Here is a 24597-nt window from a genome sequence, read left to right on the forward strand (position 1 = left end):
GCCCGGTGCCCTCGCACCTCTCCGCGCGGGGCCGGGGGGCGGCGGGACCGGCGAGAGGCAGCGGGGAGCAGGGGGGGGGCGCGGAGCGGGGCGCATGCGCGGCGGCGGCGGGGCGGCGGGGGCCGGAGCGGCGCGGGGGGCCGGAGGGAGGCGGGCGGGGAGGGGGGAGGGCCGGGCTGGGCCGGGCCGGGCCGCCTGCCTGCCCGCCTATTTGAGGGAAAGTAGCGGTTCGCGGGCGCTCAGTGCCGGCCGCCGCGGAGAGGCAGCGGGCGAGCGGCCGCCGGTGGGTGCCCGCAGCCGGCACGGCGCTGCCCCCCTGCCGAGGACTGCCGCGCTCGTCGCACGAGTGGCGGCGGGGGGAGCCGCCCCGCGGGGCCGCCGCCGCCTCTGCCCCTTCCCCGCCGCGCCGTTAATGGAAACATGGCGATGGCGGCTCCGACCGGCAGCGCGGCGCCCGTCGCCCCGGCCCTCTGCGGCCACCTGGCCCTGCTGCTGCTCCTCGCCGCCCCCGCCGCCCACGGCTACAGCTTCCCCCAGCAGCACACGTAAGTGCCGCCGCCCCGGCCGGGACCCCCAGCCACATCGCGGCTCGGCCCGGCGCGGTGGCGCATCGCGGGGCCGCCCCGGGGCCTGCCGGCGCCGCGCGGGGGAGCGGCAGCGGCGGGGCCGCGGCGGGCGCTGCCGGTGCCCGCGGCCGGCTCCGTGCCGTGCCGCGCCGCGCTGGATGCGGTCGGGCGCAGGGGTCTCTGCCCGCTCCCTGCCGGCCGCCGGAGCGGCGGGGCGAGGACCGGACCCAAAGTTGCTGGAAAGCACAAACTTCCCCGGCGGGTGCCGGTGTGCAGGGCGGCTGGTGAAGCGATAATGTGGCGAGAGGGGGGGAAAGACGAAAAGCCCTCTTTTTCCCTTTTTTTTTTTGTTTGTTCCCCCGTCCCCGTTTCAAGCACACAATATGGTACCCACAGCCGGCCGTACCCACTGGAGTTTGAGCATAAACTAATAATAGATGGATAGTTCCACAGGCTATCCGAGCTGCCGGTTCTTTCCCTCCCTCCTTCTGGACCGACAGAAATTGGCTGTAATCTATTGAAAGTCGGAAAGCAGCTCATTTGGGTGAGGGGGTGGGGGACTGGAGAGTCTCTGCAAGAAGGATATAAATAGGCTTTTTTTTGGAAGAAAGCGAGCGTTTTAGAAGTTAATGTTTGGGAATATTTGCTAACATATTCGGCACTCTTGCGTACCGTCGTAACCCTGAAGCCCTGTCCCCCTCCACAGAGCCATGCGAAATCTTGCCGAGATGTATTTTAGGAGGCTGTCATCTCCCTTACGAAATGCTGAGGTTTGTTGACACAAAACTGAAAAAAAAAAATCCAGACGATTCAAAGTAAAGGCTGACACCGTGTCCTTACAGTCTGTGTTTCTGAAGGTGGGGGAAAGATTTCAATGACATAGAGTTAATAATAGCAGTGTTGCCCTTAACTTTGTGCTGCCCCAGTGGATGTGCACTGCTTTATGTCACAATTTTCTTGTCATTTTTGATTTGCTTAAGAATAGAAATACGTGTTTTTTATATATGTCACAGGGAGTATTTTTTGAAAGCCTTTTAGATTAATGTCTTTGATCTCCAAGTACATTTTTACAGGCATGTAGTCAGGCCTTCTGAAAAGAAGGCTTATCAGCAGAAGAAGCAGTGTTGTTTATTTGGGAGAGCTGTAGCTTACCGTGTTAATATCTGGCTTCACCGAAGGCATGGTTGTTCTCACTCCTTTTTTATTCAGAAATACATCCTGTTCAGACACAGTCTTCCTGGATTCTTTAGGGTCGGGGATCACTATTTCTAAGTATCTTTGACCTTTGGGAACCAATGGGTTCTCTTTTCTTGCTGTCACGTAAACATAGGAATTCTTCAGGATAAGACCCTAAGAAATGTCTACCTACAGGGGGAGGAGAGGGAAGGGAACATGCCGGTTCTCCTCCAAGTACCACGGCCTTATGGCCTGATCCAGCCTTGCTTTTGCACGAATAATCTTGACTTCTGTGAGAATCTCTGTAGAAGCAAAGGGGATTATGGACATGTTCAAGCACAGATAGTTTGTGGGATGCTTTTGGTGTTGCAGCAGCTTTTTCAGGGATTGTAAGTTGCTGCTTTTTCCTCTTAAATTCTGAATGCAGGATGATGTTAGAAAATAAATCTCTTCTGGGTACCAGTTTCACGAGTCAGAACTGTGTTTTCTTTCTAACTGCAGAAAGTTTCATAAGCAGATTCCTATACCAGGAGACATATACTCGAGAGGCATGTCATTTGTAAATAATGCATTGCCCATCTCTCACCCAGACTGATTATTATTTATATTGCTCTAATAAACTGTGCCAGCTGTTTGGCCAAAGCAGTTTTATTCCAGATAATTTGGATGGGTTTACTAGGATAGAGTTTGTTAGCCCTAGGCATCTCTTATCAAGGGTCTTATCAGAATGGGCCCGATCCTGTACTGAGAGAGGCAAGATGAGTAAAAACTGAAGCTGCTGGCAAAGATTCATAATTTCTTGCAAATACAAAGGAATAATAATGAAAAGGCCATTCATCTGTGTGTGCCTCTGGAGGGGAGTAATGCTGTCTGGCTACATCCAGAGAAGTGACACAGAAGGGACACGCGACTCAGCCTAACCTAGTATCTTCTTGCTCATTTTATTCCCCTCGTGACCTGTTTTGTGAACACAGAGAAGAGTCACGAATGGATATCTGATGATGCACAATTGCTGGGCAGTAGGTTAGTGCTGTAACGTGTGCTGAAATGCCTCTTGAGCTCTGCCCCTAGGGCTGCTGTGATTATTTCTCTGCAAGGAAATATTTAATGTGAGTAAAGAGTGCAATGGTAACTGACACCAAGGCTTGAACAATACTCCTTAATCGGCTGGGATATAACTTAAATCTTTTTGGAAGGTTTATTGGTTGGAATCTGAGTTGAGTTGATGAGATGGGCTGCTAAATTCTTCCCGTTAGGAACCAATTTTCTCCTACTTTGGGCAATACACCTTTGTGAACAATTCAGAGTATTGACTAGAAACCTTGTTTGTCTTTGGAGGTTTTCTCTGTAAATCACTTTAGTCATCTTTCAGTACAGGACTCTCAGGAATGAGGCTGCTTTTTTAAGCAGCCCCAGAACTGTTTCATTCTGACAGGCAGCAGATTGAACGATTAGGATATTTTGCCTAAGGGAGAGGAAAAGAAAAAAATAACAAGCAAAGAATTTATTTGAACAATATTTTTGCTTACAATTGTGTTAATTATCATCACTGGTTCTGTGTGGTGATTCTTGGTTCCATCCCTGATAAATCAGTGGTGTTCCACATTATCTCTTTCCTCCCGGGTCGCATGGTTTTAATCATCTTACGCTGAGCTAAGGAAGGCTCGACTCGGCTCAGCCAGTTGTCCAAAGGGGAATTTCTCATTGAGATTTAAAAAGCAAAATCCCAGATTGGAACAGACCCATTGGGGCAGGCGCATTAGGTGATGTCCACTGACAGACAAGGCTTCTTTTAGGAATGATCACGTACAGGAATGTGCATCTGTGTGGTCAACGGGATTAATGGCTGTGGAAAGGAAGGCTGTTGGTTGCAGTTAATTTTTCTTTTAAATAGTACACAGAGGGATTCCTGTGGCAGCATGGTAACAACCTCTGCTTGAATTCCTGAGACATTTAGTATTAGATGATTGAAAGCCTGGTCAATCAGGGGAGCCCTGCACCTGTATTGCCGTCGCCTCCTGTTAGTGGGGATTTTGTGTGTGTGAATACCAGAGGATGTGGCTGCGGTGCCGCCTCCTGGGAGCAGAACAAACCCCCTCCTCACTTTGCAGAAAGGCTTTTTGTCACTTGGACTTGAAAGAAAATTGCCATCTGCTAGAGGGTGGTGAGCCATTTGCTTCTTCTGAGGAAGCAGGTGTGCTCAGAATTGCTGCGTGTCCGCTGGTGAGGCTCAGCTTCGTCGCTGCTCCACAGGACATCTCTGACCGGCCAGCCAGAGGAGAAAGGGATGTCTGCAGGGGAAGGTGCCAGCCTGGGGACCAGGGTCCGATCCTGCCTCTCCGAAATGAGATTTAGCACTTGTCAGATGCAGACAGTAGTTCTGGGCAGCAACCTGGAGGTGTTAGCAGTGTTCCTGTCAGATAGTGAGCAGTGAAGGCTCCTGCTGAGAGCAATAAGGCCTAATAGGTGCCCGTCACCACTGAAAGGTGGGTTTGAGGCTGCCTCTACCAAATTAATTGCTTCCATGTAGCAGGTTTTGATTTGTACTTGTGTCATTTCATCCCAAATGAGGTTAATGATGCTGGTAGTGATGGCACATCTGGGCTGGCAGGGCTTGAAATAAATAACTCTATTAGGACTGGATGTTTTAGGGTTTGTGGGATGCCATGTGGAGGAAGCTGCTTCTCTTGTTCTACTACCCACCCGCTGTGCCGACAGAAAGTCTCTTCCGATTGTGGTTTTGATGCTTGGGAAGGGAACTTCTCCGGAAAGGAGCAGAGAAGTGGGGACATGGCCCTGCTTGTCTTCTGCTACACTCAACTGAGCAGAGACACAGCTCCCTAGGGTGGCAGTCTACCCTGATGAGTGACTGACAGATAGCGTCGCTCCATCCCTGTGAAAGCTAAGCAGCCTCCATGAGAACTTGTACCCAGTGGAAGCACAAACACCCAGTGTCCCTGCAACAGCCTCGTGTGCTGTGCATCGGTGTCAGAATATCTTTTGGGGTGTGCAGAGGCATCCTGAACTGCTCAGAGGTGAAAGAACAGCACCAGGGAGAGAACCAAGTGGGGTTTTTTTTAAAAGCCCCTTGCAATATTTCTTTGGCATTTAAAAAAAAAAAAGGATGTCTCAATTTCTGTTACCTTTCCTGAATACTTCCTGCTTGGGTATTGCATGGGAAAGGGCAGGCATCACAGAGCAGGCCATTACCGTTTTCTTGCCTGTCCTTGTGACACCTTAACACTGTACCTTGCTTGCCGTGATCCCCTTCAAGACTGTGGTTTCACAGCTTGAGTTTTTCAATGGTGTACATTGAAAAGTTGTTAATTTAAATTCTCTTGGGAAAATGTGTGGGTTCCCACTGAAATCAATAAGGCTCCTGCATGTAGACTTGATGGGCACATGCTTGGCGTTTGACAGGCATAGTTCAAGAGCTTTGTTGCAAAGAAGCTTTGTGTGTGTTGTGTGCATGTGTGCAGCAGCCCCTTAAAAGCTGAGGGTGGTTACTTAGGGTCTAAATGGAAACCTGAAAATTTATCCTTGAACGAGCTTCCTGGTGATTGGCTTCAAAAGCCATCAGAAAGACTCTTGAGGGCTTAAGTGCTGGGGCATCTGCACACTGTAACATTGTATGTGTGCACAAACCCTACCATTTACACAGTGCTTTTTTTTTTCAGCCAATGAAATACTCCAATGGGATGAAATAAAAGTCATTACCAAGCAAAATACTTGGGTGAAACATTCAAGAAAGGACAGCATCTGAATGTTTTGATATTTACTTTTCCAGAAGCCTCTTGAAAGCAAAATGTGTTTTGTTAGCAAAACTATTTTTTCCTCTCTGGGGTGTTGGTAGTACTGTGTTGTCTCAGAGCTGTTCCTGTCATCCAGCCTTCATCCTCAGGTTTGTTATCACTGGGTTGCATCGGAGTGAGATTATACAAACTGTTGTTACTGGAGAGTTGGTTTGTATCAACAAGCTGTTGACATGATTTTCTTTAGGCTGGATTGTTCGATCTTACAGAGAATGTATGTAGGTTTTCTTCATAGCTCTGATAGTTGTGCTATGATCCTTGTAATTCTGTCTCAACCATTATCTTTTGTTCATAGATGTAAGAAGAAATAAAAGGTGTTTACCCCAACCAAAACATTAAAGCTTCCTCTGTAAAGCAAAGTGTTTCCTGTATTGAGTGATTGACAAGTGATTAGGATATTTAGTCATATCAACTTGTGGTGGGTGAAAGGGCAGTGCAAGAGACAGAAGGATCTGAATGGCAGTCTGGCCAGACAGTGGGTGCACCAGATTTGCTTTCTGCCTCTACTCATCAGCTCTGCACAAGGTTGTTTTTCTTGCCTGGGATTTGCCTACCATGCTAGCTGCTCAGGAGATGCTGCTCAGTCTGGTGGGGACTGTGCAGGAGCTGTTGCACAGTGCACTTTCTCCCAGGACCACTTAAGACTGCCTTTCAAGAGAACTAGGATCAGGCCTCCTCTCTTTGGACTAGAACTCTGGAGGAGGTAATTGCTGATAGCAATTAGATTAGGTGCTAAATAGGGATATAAACCATTTAGTGCAATAGCTCTGATGATGATAAAGCCTTGGGCCCAGTTGCCAAAACAGAAGTTTGCATATCCCTGATGAGCCAAGTGCCTTGTGCAGTAACTCCACGGAAGTGCATGGAGTTAAACCCAAGAAGTACAGGATGCAACATGATTTTTAGCTCTGATTTATGTTAAAAAATCCTGGAAGTTCTTGCAATGAAAAGAGATCTTTAACAAGAATGAGTCTCTTGCTTCCCTGACCATAATGCTTCTTTCATTGTCCGCGAAGGCTGGGAATGGAGCTTCTCTTTCCATGGACTAGACTGGAACTACTTTTGCACCAGTGTCTGTTATGAATCCATTAAAGCTCTGGGCAAACTTTGGATTTCTTTTGGTTCTGCTGGTGCCAAAACTGCTGTGCTGCCCTGTCCCACACTTACACTTGGGGAATTCATGAATCGATATATGTTGTGCCTACAGTGAGTGTGTGTATCTGTGATGGAAAACCTGGAGTGATGGATTACAAACGGCATGTTCATTTACCTGACAAAGGTTGTCTACCTTGAATTATTTATGAAGCTTCACAGCATGCTAGTAAATTTTGTCAAAGCAATGGAGTCCTGGTAATGTGAGCCTCTTCATTGCAGCTTCGGTGGTAGTTTTTCTGAGTAAGTATGGGAGGTGGGGGATGGAGGAGGAGGAGGAAGAAATAGTCACCGAGTGGAGGAATAGAGAGAGACCGCTGTTTTCATGTGCAAATGATGAGGTGTGCAGAGCAATGAAGTGCGAATCGGTTTAGATCGTGCTGTGCATTGGAGCAAAAAATCTCTGTAGTGTTAGAAAGCAACTCATGCTTCAGGGAAGGGAGAGGAGGTACAGAGACAAGGACAGAGAAGGGTGAAAATCTCATCACCAAAATCCTGGCAGTATCCCATCTATAGGAATGTTTATTGCAGAGGTAGTTTGATTTAAGTATATATTCATTTTGATGAGGTTTTGTTGTCTGAGTTTTGGTAAATGAAGGATCAAGCCAGAGTTGGCCAGGCTTTGGTGTGCAGCATTTGGCAACTGGAAGGCTTGCAGGCATGCAGAGCACATGGCTGTGGCCCAGAGGGGTTTGCTCAGGATTACCTGGAAGGTGTATGGCCCACAGGAGCATGAAGGCAGTGTTATCGAGGGGGAGAGTGAGGGCAGTCAGTGTGAGTGCTGGTGGCCGCGTTGCCTCTTGCCTCTGTCCCTGCCAGAACACCGTTCCAGAGCTCTGTATCAGCCATGTGGAAGGCGCAGTACAGGGGCACTGAAGGGCTGCCACTGCATACCTGCTTTGTTGATAAATAGAGCCTTCCCCAGACTCTCAGGCTTCCAAGCCTTTTGACTTTCCAAGCACAACAAAGTTACCCCTTAAACTGTTAAATTGGTGGAGAGAATTGGGAAAAATGTGTTGTGTCCATCTCCATTGAAGTGACAAATGAGGATGATTCTCCTTATAAATACCAATGCCTTTCAACTCATAACAGGGCTAGGTCCTGAAACTTTTCTCTTCACAAGCTGCCAGTCCACTTTGCTGTCAGACTCTGTTTCTTCTCCAGTGGGCACTTAATATTCTTGTTCAGAAGAATCCAGTATCTAACATCTGAGTTCACATTTGTCTTCCAAGGGACATAGTTCTAAATAGTTTTCAGAGTTGACCTTGAATAAGCTACTTATGCTTCAAAAAACATATAAAGCTTTCATTGATTTAATTTCTGCTGAATTGGAGATACTCTTGTATTTGAGCTCTCATATCTATTAAATATTATGTAGTAATATCTCTTCACTCTGGCCAATGGACACTTCCTCTGCAGTGAGGGTCATAAATGCAGTATGTTGTTTGAATTTTTAACGTATGGTGGGTTTCGGAGTCAGATTTTGGCAGCTGTAACATGGACACCACAATAGAGACAGACTTAAGCCAAGCGAAGCACCTAATATTCAGCTTTGTCAGGTGTTGAAGATTGAGTCAGATTCTAGGCTGTGAGTGGTTGAGCATCTTTTTATTGCTCCATAACAAAGTCAGTAGACCCAAGAGGAGTCGAAGCACCATTTTCTCGTGTCTGAGGTAGTCTTATAAATTACTAAGCATTCATTGTAGCATCAAATTTTTGGGATGGAGGCGGGGTGAATGTGTTGTGTGGGCTCATGTGCTTCCAGGACTTCTGCAGTGGGAGGGATGCCCATTGCCCAGGTAAAAGGAAACCTTCTGCAGCAGTATGCCATGCACACCAGGAGAAAAAAAGGTGGAAGAAACAGCATTTAATTATTGAAGACCTGGAAGCTGAAAAAGGTTTCAGGACAGTGAGCTAGGCACACATCGCAGCTTTGTGGGCGCTCTGCTTTCCCCTCCTCCCCTGCTTGCTCTGGGAAGGAGGGTAGATTACATGAGGATGAAAAGAAGGAAATAAAATCAATATTTTTCTCTTCACCCAGCTCTTATTTTTTATTTATTCTGCCTTTCTTTGTTGGAAAATCTGAATAATTGTTGATCAGTGACCAAACTGATGGCATTAGTTTGCCTCCTACAGAATGGCAGCACTTCCAAGAGCACAGACCAAAAAAGCCATCAGCCCAAAAGGCACCTTCTCTGTGCACAGGCAGGGAAGCTTTCATGCCTCTCCTTAAATGCATGCTGTGGGACTGTTCATGATTGAGCCATTCTTCCTGACGTTGAGTTTATGATGCAGAGGAATTTGCTGTTGCCAGTCTTGCAGACTGTGCTCTGCCACAGCTGTTAGGTTTAAACGCTGAGAAATGTCAAGATCCTGGGACAAATTCATCCCTGGTGTAATGATGCTGTGGGATTATGGCAGAGGTAACTTCCAGGCCTTTGTCTTTTAAGTATGGTGGTGGTAGTTGTGGTTGCTTCTGATGTGATTATTATTGTGAGATGGAGAAAAGAAACGCACCTAACACATCTACTATCTGCTCATGCTTTGGTCCCAGTTTCTAAATAACCCCATTTAGCACCTGCCTGCCTGTTTGACCCAGCAACAAAAATGTTGTGTTGGCATTTCTGACATCAATACCATCTTTTTACCCATCATCTTAAGGCTAAATTGAACCCTTCTGTGTCATTTGCTCCTCACTATGTTTATTGGTTTTGATCTAGTCTTTTCTTAGAGAAAAATCTAACCAGCCCTGTCTCACTTCTACAGCCTGCTAGAGGCTGGGGCTCTCTTTCCTTAGAAGTGGCTCCTTCCACAGGTAAGCCTCATACCCTTTAACTTCCCCTGCCTCCCTGTGGCCCCTGCTCAGACATGAGGATGGAGCAGCCAGGAACAAAAGGCAGCTGACAGCCACATCTTGGCACATGGTCTCACTCCACTGTTGTGGCTGCTGAGGTAGTTCATGCTTCATCCACCTCTTTCAGCCCTCTCCTGACAATAGCCTTGCTGATGCAGTGTTTGCTCGAGCTGGCACAGCTATACCAAACTGGAGGTGAAGTTGCATCCCAAGGCTGGTGCTCTGTGTGAACCATTGCCTGTGGCAACACTGGTGTGTGGAAATCTTCTTTTCCTGCCTTTCCTCTCTTGACACCACTCCAAGTGGAGCCTTGTGCTGAAAACATTGCTCCTTTGTGCAGTTTATGAATGTGATTATGTGTGCAGAAAGCATCCTTTTTTATTTTATAAGAGCCACTTAATAAATGTCACTTATTTGGTGACTCTTAGGCAACTGAGCACACCGCTGCCTTCATCAGGAAGTGGCTGCCAAACCCTGTCCTGTTGTCTGGAGTCACAAGTGGCTGGTAGAAGTAGTTTGCCACTTGCCAGAAAAAGATGTGGTGCTTTTATGGTAGCTTGCATAATAGTTGAGTTTCTTAGTTAAATCTACTTATTGCTGTGTTGTGCCATTTCAGTTATTATTAGGTCCCATGAGATAGCATGAGATTCTTGTATGTGAAGTTTGTTCCAGAGAAAACCAAGCACCTGCAGAAATGAAAGCTTTAGTAAATGGTACCTGTCCTTCTTAGAGGGACATTGGAGTGATTGCGTTGTGGTGGTGAGTTCCAAAGGGATCTGCTATGGGATGCAGGTGAGCTGCTTCAGCTGTTGCATTACTCAGTGCCCATATTTGGGCCACAAATAATGCATATACGTGCAGTTTCTTTACTTAAAAACCTCTGCTCTTTGCTGGATGAGGGATTCTTCCTGCAAGGATCCTGCAAAGCTTGGCGCTTCAGCCGCTGTGTGGAATGGATGATCAGAGCACTGTTTCATCCCACACCAGAGCAGCCAACTTGCAGTACTGGGTGATCTGCAGGTTGTTGAATTGTTTGGAAGTTTTTGAAGTCTGTTGCACTAAAGTCCAGAAACCATGAGCAAAACAGGGACTATACCAAGTAGATAGTATTTTTTTTGTCTGACTTTCTACATGAAACTAACCTTGCTTCCTCATTTGCCTTAGCCACAGTATTTATTACAATGCCATTTCTTCTCACTTTTTTTTTTTTCTACTGCTGTGATGTTTAGGCTTAGTATTTATCTTCTCATAGTTTCTGAATAGCAGAGTGCTTGCATTCCTTGCAGTGGTGTACACTTAATCTTGAGCCCAGATAGCTGTGAGGAGTCCAGAGGGACTTCAGCCCTTAGTGACATGCTTGCCAGTGAGGAAATTAGCTTGGGCATTGTTAAAATTGCTCCTGTGTTAATCTTACAGTGATCCCACAGCTTCTGGCAGTATGTGGGTTAGCAAGATGCTTGTGGCCGAGAATGAGGGCAGATTGTCACTTTGGAGGGTCTCACCAAAGACCTTGTCTTACACCTTTGCTTTGAGGAGACGTACACTGAGGAATTTGCCCCACTTTTCCATTGCCAGGACTATCTTCTAGGTGTTCTCTTATCCCCAGTTGATCTTCTGCCCTACTTTCTACCCACTACATGTTAAAAGGTGGCCAACCTGTCAGTCTTGGCTAGCATCAGGAGCAAAGCTTGTGAGCTTCAGGCTTGTTCCCTGAGGAGACAGTAACTCTTTCATGACCACCTTAGGATTGTCCTCCCTTCATATTATCATAGGAGCATCTTTTCCTGGTCTCCGTCTTCCAGTGCTTATAATGATTTTTTACACACACTTCCTATAGCAATTGCACTTCCCTGTTGCTCATTTTGCAGATGAAACTAAGGTTTCAGAGACTGCATGTCTGTGGTACAGCAGGAATTGCAGATCACATAATTTCTTCTCCTCTGTTCCTCCAAATGAATCCATGCTCTTTGTTTCAGGATAGACATTTCTTCTACTATGTACTAACAAGACATCAGACTCAACTGCAGGAACAGAAATGTGTCCAGGAGGATTTGGACTCCAGGGACAGTATCTGTCCTTTTCTTTGGTGCTGGGAGAGTGGAAACTGTCCTTGTGGATGAAAAGCTTCTCTGAAGGACACTGTTATCTGGCAAGTGCCTGGACATCAAAACTTGGGCAGTGCTGTTCTCTCTGTGGTTAGGTGGAGGGTGGGAGGGCTTGTTGCCGAGTGCTTACTGTGCTCAGCACTGGGCTTTTTGAAATTAAATGGGTGCTCTCTACTGCATAAGCCCTACTTTGGCTGCTTGTGCCATATAAATTGCAGTCAGGCACCTTTCCCAAGAAATGCTCTCTTCACAATTGCATTTTTGTGCTGATGATGCACTCCTTTAGGATTGGATCTTATCACCAGTTTACTGGGGTAACTGGAGGGCAGTAGCTCCTGACCATCTTTTGGACATTTATCCCGCCTGACGGTACCTGAGATATCATCTCAACATTTCCCACTCCCTTTGTGTGTCTCAGAAATTCTAGAGGCCATTAAGCTGGGTAATTTACATGCTTCTTGAGCCTGTGCCTAGGGAAATATATTTCACAGGTAATTTCAAATCTCTTGGCGTGTGGAAGAAGTCATTATTCTAAATAGAAAGGGGCTGATGATGTCACGGGCCCCATCGAGAGGACCACATTAGAGACTGGGATTTTTCTCTCTCACAGAAAAGAGTCCAAGGTATTATATTCGTTGGGCTTTTTGGATGTCAGATGCCCTTGGTTTTAATGACATTACTCATTTAGAAAAGCAGAAGAGAGAATTATCTTGCAATCATATATTTCAGTTCTATGCAAGAGTATTGTGTGTGAGGGCTGGGAAGAGACCTGCTCCAGGCTGTGCACAGGTGTGTGAGTTTCCTGCTTTGGTGTTCGAGTGCTGTGTTCCAAGGGCAGGCAGAAATTTGGTGTCAGGAGGTTGAGTCTGCAGTTCTGACTCTCCTCCCAGAAGTCTGTCTGGATTTGAGATTGCTGCTTCACCTTTGTAGCTCCATTCTCCCCTTCTGAAAAAGAAAGAAAAGGAGATATTTTTGGTAGACATATTAGGAGGATTTGACAGTTTAATGTTGATCGTTCCCTTCAGAATGATGTTTGATGGGCCGTTACACTCTGTGCTTTAATTGTGATACCGCAATGGTGAGGGAATGTGGACGGTAACTGTGGTAATAGTGAAGCAAGGTGCACTGCTGGCTTATTAGCTTAAGGCATCTGGTGGGAAAAGGGGCACTTCCATGCTTAGGCTCCCATAGAGTTTCCTTATGACCTTTCTCTTTTGAAAGGGAAGACCTCTTGTTGCAGAGTGGTGTTTTCTTGCAGCAGGGGAACTCCCAAGCTCTGTGGCACAGCAGCCTTGTTCCTGAGGGTGCTCCAGCTCAGCGTCTTCTTTCCACTGGGTCCTCCAGAACAGGAGGCACATCAATTCTGGTGTGAAAAGCTGAGGGAGAAACTGAGCCTGACAGACTAACGTCCTGAGGATGTATAGCAAATCCTGTAGTACCTTCTGAGTATTTCCAGTGTGGTTCAGTCACCTCTGTTTCCATAGGCATGTATCCTTTTCAAAGGAAAGGTTCTTTATATAGGCTTTTTCCCTGTGGAAGAAGCAGTGTTTGTCTCAGCTGGATGGGGAGAAGGAGAGAGGAGATGACCTGTAAAAGCTGATGGTTTTATCCCTGTTGCTGTAGTGCTCTTAGGCAGCAGCACTGGGACAAACCAAACCGGGCTTATGCTTCCACTATCCCTGCCTCAGAGCATGTCTGGAAGCCACCTTACAACAGGAGAGGTCTTGCAGGCTGCTTTTAGATGTATATCACAAAGTAGTGAGGTAATGGCACAAAATGTAGTAAACTATTATTTATTTTTTTAATGCTCTCCACCCCCACTCCTTTTTTTCCTTCATTGCTGAAAAGGACTAATACAATGAAGAGCTGCTGCAAATGAAGGCGACTGTATATGAAATAACAGGGTTCTGGGTGTTTGGCTGGTGAGAGATGCAATGAGTGAGCGTCACTAAGTGCTTTATAATAACAATGATTACAATGCTCCCTTAGGAGCCAGGAATCTCTCAGGTAGGGGGATGGTGGGAAGAAGGGTTGTTTAAGACAGAGGATTTAACTAGATAGACATCTAGTGACAGCAACACTCAGCCCCCGAGGAATGTTGCATATGACAGGCAACTCCAAAAACGCCAGGAGACTTGGAATCACATGGTTAGAGGCTGAAGAATAATGGCAATGGATACCCCTAAATAGCTTTTACAGCAGGAGGGCTTTGTGGCAAGAGGTTAATGATATCTTTTCATGGTAAGGAGAGAAGATATAGACACAAATTCAGCAGAGGTCTGACTAGTCAGTAGTTCTCTGTCCGACTCCTTAACATGGCTTGTTTTTTAGTGATGAGATGGATCGTTGTGTGCCTAGTTATATTTCTGATCAGCTGAAATCTGCAATGGCAAGGATGGATGCTGAAAGCAGTCCTCTAGTGTCCTGGGCTAGTAAGAGTCACCCAGTGTGCCATTTTTGTGTTTTGCTGCAACTCTCCATAGTAGCATGGCTGTTGCTGGCAGCAGGAGCATTGTTGGCTGGACAATCTTGCATGAACAAGAGTGTGCTGGGAAGCTCTTGTTGGGGTCTCTAGCCAATCCTTTAATTCCTGGTTGCCACAATGGCATAGCATCTCTCCCTCATCCTTTAAACAGCACAGTAGAGAAATGGGAGATGACTCCAATGTATGTGTTCAAAACTCCATTCTAGCCATCAGGACATGGCACTCCTTTATCATACTTTGCCCCACATTTTGACCAGACTCTTTACACAAATAACCCAAGCAAGGGCAACTGTTTTACTTTCTCCAGTATCTACTACTAGCATAACCAGGAGGTGGTTGTTGTGACCTGTCCTGAAGTCTTGCAGGAGCCTACATCAGCTTGGATAGTCCTGCTGTTGCTCACCAATGATACAGGAGCATGGGGCAGCTCACAGCATCTAATCACAAAGCTGTTTGCATATGTTTTAGATTACAGTAATCTGGTGGCACGACACAGAAACACTACCCAGACTGTTGTCTTCTAGCCATCTAGCCTGATGTGCTCAAGTGACAGTTTCACTGTTTCTCCAGGCTGTGGAAAAAGCTCTCCCATCTCCAAACACAAGTGCAGATCCTGCAAGGTGTGGCTGGTTTGTCTTCTGGGGTGGTTCAGCCTTCCGTCTGGTGTTGAGGATTTACTGGAATGAACAAGAAGATGCAACAAGCTATCCTACTTCTGTCTGACTCCCAAGAGAGTCATAAATTATACAAAGAATAAACAAATAACCTGATATGTCTGTCATTATATCATAAAGGACTTTAATAATTCATGCAGCTTGCAAAATCCTTACTAAGACTTACCCTCTGTAACCTTATCTTTGCCATGGGGGATGGGATCTCGTCAGCCTCCACTCTGATTGCATCTGTAAAACAGGAGTCATGGAGGAGGAAGGTTTTATCATAAAACTTCATCTGTAATGGGTTGCAAAGCGACGTGCAAGAGTTATCAGCCATTGGGGTCTCAAGGGGTGCTGAAAATGACAAGTGGCTGCACTGTGTGAAATTTATGCAGGTAGTGTGCTTCATAAAAGTGACATCTATTCACTTATTTATTAATTCATTGTGTTTCAAGTCCAGATGTGTGACAGGCTTTGAGATCAGGAGCCCAGTTCTAATCCTGCGTGGTGAGAGTGCAAACACGGCGGCACCCATGGGCTTCTGTTGCTCCTGATGCGCATCAGCAAGTACGCCTCAGAAATCGAGTTACAAGATGTGAAAGCATGGCTTTCAAAAAACCATAGAGGCTAGGACATTACATTAGCTTTGTCTCTGAACAAAACAGTTAATTGTCTTAGGTAGCATGTTGCTAGTATCACCAGTACAACTCCTGTAATGCCTTTGGCTTATTTTGCTTGTATTACAGTCCTGGAGCTCGATGCTGGTGCTTCTGCCACCACCACATGAGAGGTCAAAGTATGTGAGCTACCCATTGTAGATCCCATTCACAGGACCATCCCCATAGCAGCAGGAGCAGTCAGTCTGGATCTCCAGGCATAAATTCAACAACTAATTTATTCCTGTTCTAAGACAACCGAGTTCAGTTTTGCTTATACAGTTGGTAAGTGGCTTGACTAAATTCCCTGCATGGCAGAGGACTTCTTGCTGAACTTGTTCTGTGTTCCAGTTGAAAATAGCAAACTAGCATACCCTCTGGAGGTTCTGCTTCCACTTACAGAAGAATGAGCTGGTGGCAATGTGCTGAGATCAGATCTGAGGATTAATTTTTGCACATTTTCTGTATCTTTGGGGAGCTTTATCTGGAGATGCTGCCAAGTATCCATCACACGTTGGCTGCATCATTGAGTGATGGACTGAAGATGAACTCGAGGCTGATAAGGATCGGAGGAACTTGATGATGGGGTTCATGGCTGGAAGTGTCTTTTTGGAAACTGCTCTCCTCTGCCTTACAGTCTGCAGAAGATTTTTACTGTGATTGCTTTGCCATTTGTTCTTTTCATTGCTATGTCAGTGAGAAGCACATGCACATGTTTGATCAGACAATGCGGTGCCTGTGTGGGGGCCTTTCACAGCACTGCTGGGCAAATGTAGCAGTAGCAGCTAGTGCTGCAGTGACTTCTCTTTCCTCTTTCTGTTGACAAATCATGCACCAACAGATTGCAATTTTCCTCAAACCTACTCTTAAGCTTTAAGTTATTCACTGAATTATCCATTAGCCTCCAGCTCCTTTGCATATCAAATAGTCCAAATCACCTTTTTGTAAAGTTTGAAATTTAAGACACTGTGATTGGACCCGTAGCTCTTGAAGAGTAGTTAATGTAGTTCCTTGTCGTACTGGGAGGGCATTTCAAGTGGGATCCTGTAGGGATCTGCCCTTTACCTACTTTTATTCAATAGTTTCATTAATAACTTAGGCAATGGAGTGGGAAATACTCTTATAAAATTTGCAGGTGACACTGAGCTAGGAGGGATTGGATGTACTTTAGAAGGCATTGCCAGCATTCCAAATGATCTAGAAAAAAGGAACAGTGGGCCAGATATCAGCAAAATGAAATTCAGTGAAAACAAATGCCAAGTGTTGCACTTAAGAGGGAGAAAGCAAATGTACAAATACAGAATAAAGAATAACTGCTTACATAGCACTGTGGCAGAAAAGATCCTGAGAATTATTGTGGATCACAAATTTGGAGTCAACGAAGTGCTGTTGTAGCAGAAGAGCACATTTATTCTGCAGTGTACAGTAGTTTGGTGGACAAGACTGAGGAGGTTGTGTTTTCCTGCTCATACAGCACTGGGTTTGACTTCCGTTGGAGTGCCTGATCTGACTTTTTGGCAGGAGCCTTTGCAGATGTAAGTAAACTGTAGGGAATCCAGAGGAAGGCAATGAAATAATGAAATGTTTAGAAAACGATGCAAAGGCTGGAAAGCTGGGGAGAAGTGAGTATGGAGTAGAAAAATAAAGAAGTGGGGGGTAAAGGATGCCAAGGAATAATGATTTGTCGGTTCTTAGGAGCTTGTCATAAGAATTTTTCAGTGTCTGCTGTAGGTGGGATAAGTGAGAAGAGCAAAGTGGGATTTAGGGTGGTTAAGAAGGAAACTTTTTCAACACATGGTGAAAAATGGAACTGGAGAAAGGTAAAGGTTCTTGGGTTCACCTTCAGCAGAGTATTTCAGGAGCAGGGGGTTCAGACATTTAGATGTCCCAGTGCAATGATGACAGAGGAGTTGCCAGAGCCCCTGCCATCCCGTGTGTCTGTGACTGACTTGAACACCTACTACCTGCTGTGTTTCTAGATGGAGTTTCTACTTGGAGTTAGACCTTAAATGGTTAATTCTTCTGTTTTCTAAAATAGAAAGTTTGTCTAAGGAACAAAGTTTCGTATTACCCTAAATGTGATTGGTGGCAAGATGATGGTTCCTGTTGGTGTCACCACAGGTTCCTACAAGAATATTTGTGCTTAAGAACTGCTAATGAAACACAAATTTCCTGTCTAATCGTCAAGACTATATTCCTCTCACTATTTGCCCAGCTATTTCAGTCCTGCAGGTAGGTTGAGAAAGCTCCCCAATTATCCTTTTTATTTATTGTAATACTTTGGGGGCATCAAATTGGAATCAGGATGGATTCAAAACATACTTTGCTGCAAAAAAATTGTAAAGATGAAGCAGACAACCAACAGGACAAAGAAACAGGCACAGAAAGTTAGTGTTTGAACCAAGCAGAACAGAGTAGTTTGGTAGTAAAGATGAATGTAGAACACACTATCCCACTGTCTTTCCTCTTCATGTTCCTTAAAGATCTTTCTTGGGATATAGTTTTAATATTTGTCCTTTCATTCCCTCCTATAATCATATCAAAGATGCTTTCTTGTTAATAGGGGAGAGCAGATGGTAGAGGTGAATAAAGTCTTGACAAATTTTAAGGAAAGACTAGTCCAGCAGGCAAATTTTCCCCACTTCTTCTTTATATAAACACCTGTGCACATACTTAAAAGGGAGTCATAAAATGACAATGTGGGAAGCTTGAAAATGTCTGGAAGCACAGTCAGTAAGTTGTTTGGTTGTTTTGAAGGAAACAAGTGCTCTCTGGAAGTTATATCTTCAGGAAAAAAAAGAAAACAAAGAGGCAACTTGTTTTTCTTCGCTGGGTAGTGGCTCATGTGGGGTTTTACAGCCTAGGTATGTAAGAAATTAAGCAAACTCAGAAGGGGCATGAGCGTGCCCATACACACGTGCTCCCCTGCACACTGACACATGCACTATTATAGCTAAAGGATTAAGCATCTTGAAGGAATAAGCCAATTATAAGAAGTTCTTGCACAGCAAAAATTAGACAACACAGTAATTAATAACCTTATTAAATAGCAATATTTGGGCACTGAACCAAAGCGTATGAATCAGAGTGAAGCATTCTTGGCTGAACACACTGCGTGAAGTGTAGACACTTGTACAGAACACTGTGTAGAACCCAATAAGCTTTGGGGCAGTATATCTACTTAGCAAGTAGTTTTTCCTTTTGTCCTTTCACATTTGTGTGAGTCTTTCTCTTATTTTTTTAGGCCAGGAAGGCAGCAAGGAAAAAGGACCAAGTCTCATGGGTTTGGGTTTTTTTAGAGTCCTCTCTTGTTTGCAGCCAAGCAAGCACTCTCCTAAGGCTGCTTCAAGGGGAAAAAACAAACAGTGTCCTCAAGCAGAAAACTCATTTTCTTTGCTCTTCTCCCTTCCCTGTGCTTTTGTGAGAGGCTGCTTGTAATGAGGCTTATATTCAATAGCAGTTTGTGTAATTGCCCACCCTTGGGTTACATGTGAAGAAGTGTGACTGCAGCCCATGCAGGGTCTGGCCCATATACCCTGAGACACTGAGGAGCACAGGGACACTGGGCTGGAGTGGTTTGTCTTCATGGTGGTAGCCACAGGCTGTTGGTGTGTGACTTGTCTGCATATGTCTTCAGCTTCTGTACAGAAGACCAGGACTCCAGGCTGCCATCTGTTGTGTGCACAAATGTGGGAGGATGTGGGACAAGGACAGCCTGTCCCCTGTCTTTCCAGGCAATTTTCATTTTCTTCCAAAGCCATGCAGCTGGAGCAGTGGTACAGCCTCACAAACCAAACCACATATAGACAGAAATCTCTGCAACTGCTTGGGTCACCTAAGGCATGAAACGTGCCCATTGAGCAGGAGTGGGACAGGCAGGACATTGCTTCCTGGCCCCAGCTGCAAGAGTGGTGATTTGCCTCCTGATGTGCTGCTTGTCACAGTAAATATTTTTGAAGCTCTGCTGCTTTTTTAAGCCTACTTTATCTCATCTTTAAGAAAAATCAAACATGCAAATTATAAAACCATTAGCATTTTTGTAGTTTTCTTTGGAGAGGCAGTGAAATATAGTGTTGTGGTTTCAAAAATCACTCATGTCCCCTGCTAAATGTTGCACAGGAGCTGTACAATATATGGGGGAAGGAAAATCCCTGGGGGTTTTTTGTTAAATGGAAGAGATTTTTTTAATGGGTATCCTGAGCATGTGTGATGATGCTTGTGCATGTGATAGCTGTGGAGTTGTTAGGTTGGAAGAGTCTTGTGGACACTCCCCAGTAAAGGCAGAGCCATCAGTGTCCTGTTCTGGGCTCCCCAGCTCAAGAGGGACAGGGAACTCCTGGAGAGAGTCCAGTGCAGGGCCACCAAGATGAACAGGGGACTGGAACATCTTCCTTATGAGGAAAGGCTGTGAGATCTGGAGCTGTTTAGTCTGGTGAAGAGGAGACTGAGGGGATATCTCAATATTTATAAATATCTAAATGGTGGGTGTCAGGAGGTTGGGGCAGCACTTTTTTTCTGTTGTACCTAGCAACAGGACAAGGGGTGATGGGATGAAGCTGGGACACAAAAGTTCCATTTAAACATAAGAAAAAACTATTTCACTGTTGAGGTGAGGGAGCCCTGGCACAGGCTGCCCAGAGGGGTTGTGGAGGCTCCTTCCTTGGAGGTCTTCAAGACCCACCTGGACACGTTCCTGCGTGACCTGATCTAGGTGAACCTGCTTCTGCAGGGTGGTTGGACTAGATGATCTTTAAAGGTCCCTTTCAACTCTTCCATTCTATGATCTGGGATGGAGGGATCACTGGGATGTGCTGTGCATGTCCCTGCTAAAGAGCAGATGGGACAGTGCAGCTGCCAGGCTCCTTGCTTGCAGGTTCTGTAGGCACAGGGCTACTGAATGCAATCGCAAATATTTGAGCTCAGAGGTTTTCTTTTTGGCCATTTTTATTCACTAGAGGACACTAAAGTGGTGCTGAGTTTAAGGGGAACCCTGTGCACTTGGCTCATAAAGGGTGGCTTTCTGTAAGCAGTGCTACATCCCAGTCAGTGCATCAGCTGTTTTCTTTATGCTTTATTTGTAAATGCCATTTCACAAGAGCAGGAGGGCACTCCAGGCTGCGTGTTTTGAGGAGTTATCGCTCCTCAAGCCCTGTAACGCCACCTGAGGCATGCAGTAATTGCCCAGGAATACAGTGCCTGTCCTGTCTTAGTGCTTAGGGCTTCCATAGGAGACAGGCTTCAGCGAGAAATCTCCATGCTCCTAACAGCCCATCGGTTTCTTTATCCTCTTCATCCTTGCTGTGGTCTTCTTACATAAAATTTTAAGTGCAGTGGCCCTGGGAGCAAAACAAGAGACAGAAGGTCAGCTGAGCCAGGGTTTATGTGTTTTGGTTGGGTGTTTCTAAATGATAGCTTTCAACCCAGCAAAATGAGATGAAACCATCGCATTCTGGCATATGGACCACACTTGAAGACTTCTGGTCATGGACGTTACCAAGGCTAGAAGGACGTAGTCATGGGTCAGATATACACAAGGGCTTTTGTCAGTGCTGTGGGGTGGGCAAGGGATGTTCTAGTTGGAAAACAGAACTTCTACTTCCAGCAGCAAAAGTTCTCTACACAAAAAAAGAAGAAGGTGCTTCTGCTATTATCATTTTTAAACTAGACATCTGGTGTCAGCTATGCAGAGATCCTCTCCTGCCTTTTATGACAGTGTAATACACACTTTTTTTTCCCCCAATAGTGGCACCTAATGCTCATACTATAAGGCTTAGCTGGACTTTTTGGGAAACTGCTGGTGTGTAAGGTTGAGAGCCAGGTATCCTAAGGCTGTGCAATTGAAGAGAATTACAGTCTTTCTCATGAATGAAAAATCCAGTGTCTTTTCCCTGAAATAGCAGCACTTCTTTGGGCAGAGGCAAGGGGTGGAATACATTTTAAAATGGTTTTTTTTTAATTAAATCTGCTGACTACATTTAAATTAACTTTCAGTCCCAGCCCAACTGAGTGCTCAGTGTGGCTTTTGCATATACCAACAGAGCAGCCCTGTCCTGGTTTAGCAAGGAGCAGCTTTTGCTTGGTAACAGGGGGAGCAGGTTGCAGTGAAGAGTTTGTGGACTCTCCCCCCAGCTCCTGGGTTCACACCCACCTGCCAATCTGGTGCCTCTGCCAGCACTATTTGGGGATGGGAATTTGAAGTGCTGGCAGGAGATGTCAGAGTGATACAAGATGAAGGCGACCATGCAGACCCTACAGCCAGAGAAGGAGGAAGGAAGGAGAAGCCATAGACCAGAGACTCCTCTGCAAGCCGTGGTGAGAATGCAGCTGTACCCCTGCAGCCCATGGAGACCCATGGCAGGGCTGAGAGCCACCAGCAGCTCCGTGTGAGTGAGCCCGGACGGGCAGGGACTGTGTGGGGAGGCGGCCATGGCCCAGGCCGTGCTGGAGCCTGCGGGCCCAGAGCAGCCCCACACGAGAGGCCGAGAGGAGCTGCGGCCTTTGGGATGAACGCGCGTGGGAGCAGCCCGGGCAGGGCTGTGTGTGTGTGAGGGACCCCACGGACGTGCAGGGAGGACGGGTGCGGAGCCCACCTGCGCTGAGGAGGGACAAACGGCAGAAGCCATCGGGAATAGACTGAAACCCCCACTCCCTGCCCCATCCCAAGCTGTTCATGGGGGGAGGAGGTAAAAACACCTGGATCAGGGCAGGTGTGCCAAGAAGGTGTTCTTAAAAAGGCTGGTCAGACTCTTCATTGTTGTACTACTCTGTGTTTTATTTTGGTTATGTTTTGGGGTTTAAGGTTATGTTTTAGTTGATGATGCACAAAGTTATTTTCTGTTTCCTTCCCCAAGCCCAGCAGCCTGCTCTGTTTTGTCCTGGACCTTAAGCAGCAATTAAGTTCTCCCTGCCCTTTGGCAATTCTTGGCCTCTTCAGTACTTGAGGCTAATCATGGTCTTTTGTTCCCTGATGGGCCTAAACCGAGGAGTCCTGATGCTTCTGTCTTCCTCTATAACTAATCCTCTCTGAAGGCTTTGCCATAGGTGACATTTATGCAGATAGGAGCAGTTGTTGATGGATTCAGCTCAAGATGGGCAGTAATTTTCCCTTGCTATGGTGGTTGCAGGTGTTCCTGGAGGGAGCTGACACAGGCAGGTGTCACTGAAATGGAGGATGTTGCACGCAGCTGGAAGTTAAGGAAGTGTCAGCTCGATAAGTCCTCCGTGAGTTTTCTTGGACCTGTGGCTGAGTGTGAGCATATAGCTGATCTTTTCAGTTCACTGAACAAACTGGAGGAGGGGAAGAATTCTTTTGTTTGTTTGGTTTTTTTAAATCAGGTTTGGAGTTTCAAGGCATTTTCAAAAATGAATGACTTGTGTGAAAATAAATAACTTTTGTTGAAAATACTTCAGAAGATTTATGGGTAGCTTTAGGCAACCTGGATACACCTTTGATAGCAAAAGGGTATGACTGAAAAAGGAAAAAAGGCCCAAAAAAACAGCCCAAACATTGAGGTGGGTGTCAATCTGCTCTCCCAGGTAATGGGTGATAGGTCAAGAAGAAATGGCCACAAGTTGTGCAAGGGGAGGTTTAGGAAGAACTTTTTCCCTAAGAGGGTTGTCAGCCCCTGTCCCAGGCTACCCATGGAGGTGAGAGAGTCCCCATCCCTGGAGATAATGCAAAGCCATGGAGCTGAGGTTCTGAGGGCCATAAGTTAGTACTGGGCTTGGCAGTGTGGTTGAATTTGATGACTTTAAAGGTCTTTTCCAACCAAAATGATTCCATGATTCTAACTTTTGCCTCAGTTGTGGGTATGACCCATTATCTTTACACTGTCACTCCCACTGAAGGCTTTGCTTTCCCTCATTTGGCAGAAAGGTGGGTTTAGAGACATCATCACCCACCTCCTTCCCTGTATTTCTACCCCCAGCCAAGCTCCCAAGGGAGAAGAGGCAGCCTTGTCTCTGCAGGAATGTGGGAAATAGTGTAAGTTACACAGGAAAACTGAGAAGGTTTTGCATGCACAATTAAATCTTGTTTTCATCTACAGCCTTGTATGTTATTAACTGGCATGAATTTTGCCTGTGAGTAACACACGGCTGTCTGCCAGCCCCCTCCCTCTGTCTCTGATCCTCCCCCAACCCCTCACAAGTGACGCTTCAGCTCTCTTCTGCCAATCATCTCCGGCATCTTTCTGCCTTGATATTTCTGCCCAGCTTCTCAGCTGTGCTGTATAATTCTGAGTCTTCTGTGGCCTTGCTTCTTAGTTGAGTTTCTTTGCTCCTTGATCTCCAGGAGAGCCTCTTCTGTGGCATTGTGGGTGGTGGGGGAGTATGTGCGGGCTGCCTGGGGAACGTCTCGTCACATCAAGAGTGAAATCACTTGGTGAACCTAACCAAAATGCAAAGCCCTCAAAGTGTTCTACTCTTTCCCACCTTTGCTTTGCCATGCTGCTGCTGGCCTTACCTTCTGCTCTTTGTGCTCCTTCCCTCTTCTCTGTGGTGTGGCCCTGAGGTGAGTGTTGCTGTGGCAAAGGCAGTGGTGGCAGTGCCAAGTGGGGCAGCAGCAATCGGGCATTGCTTTTCCAGATCACACAGCAGATTTGTTGTTTGCATGGCCAGTGGCTGGAGGCAGGAAATCTCGTTAAAAGGAGAGTTATCAAGTGCTGTGGATTTAGAAGAGGTTTTTTGTTGTTGTTGTTTCTAACTTGGTGTTATTGCTCTAAGTAAAAATCTGTGTGTTTGAGTGTATCAGAGAGTGTTGTGCCTAGTGGAAGGACTGGCAGCCAGCTTCCTTGCTGCACAGGGGTCAGGATGAAGGAGATGCCCTATGGCAGCTCCTGGCCTTCTCCACTGTCCCAGGAGGCAGCCCTGCCCATAGCAGACCTGGCAGAGTTGTTGCCTGGCTCTGGATGGGCTTAGCTGAAATTGCAAAGCAGCTGAGCCCTTGAGCACTCGATGCCCTGTGCTTGGCTCCTGGCTCTGCACAAGTCTCTTGTGTTGTGCTGCAATGATAACTCACTGCTGTAGTAGGACATGCTGCCATGTGTCTGTGTTTGCTCTCTGCCAGAGCCTCTCTGAAGCAGAAAGCCGTACACCACAGCACTTCAACCTTGTTAATCACTCTGGGCTCCCCTT

At 46.2% G+C, this 24597-nt stretch overlaps 1 protein-coding gene across 1 annotated transcript in view; it reads left to right on the plus strand.

The window, feature by feature from the left end:
* The first annotated feature begins 238 nt into the window (after nucleotides 1-238).
* Nucleotides 239-24597, plus strand: part of CACNA2D2 (calcium voltage-gated channel auxiliary subunit alpha2delta 2) — a 222718-nt gene continuing 198359 nt past the window's right edge. The window contains exon 1 of the mRNA XM_062008214.1: nucleotides 239-545. Within this exon, the coding sequence (XP_061864198.1) occupies nucleotides 421-545 (125 nt within the window). The 5' untranslated portion in view covers nucleotides 239-420. The remainder of the gene's footprint in view (nucleotides 546-24597) is intronic.

This window comes from Colius striatus, chromosome 15 (genome assembly GCF_028858725.1).
Source record: "Colius striatus isolate bColStr4 chromosome 15, bColStr4.1.hap1, whole genome shotgun sequence".
Taxonomy (NCBI): Eukaryota; Metazoa; Chordata; class Aves; order Coliiformes; family Coliidae; genus Colius; species Colius striatus.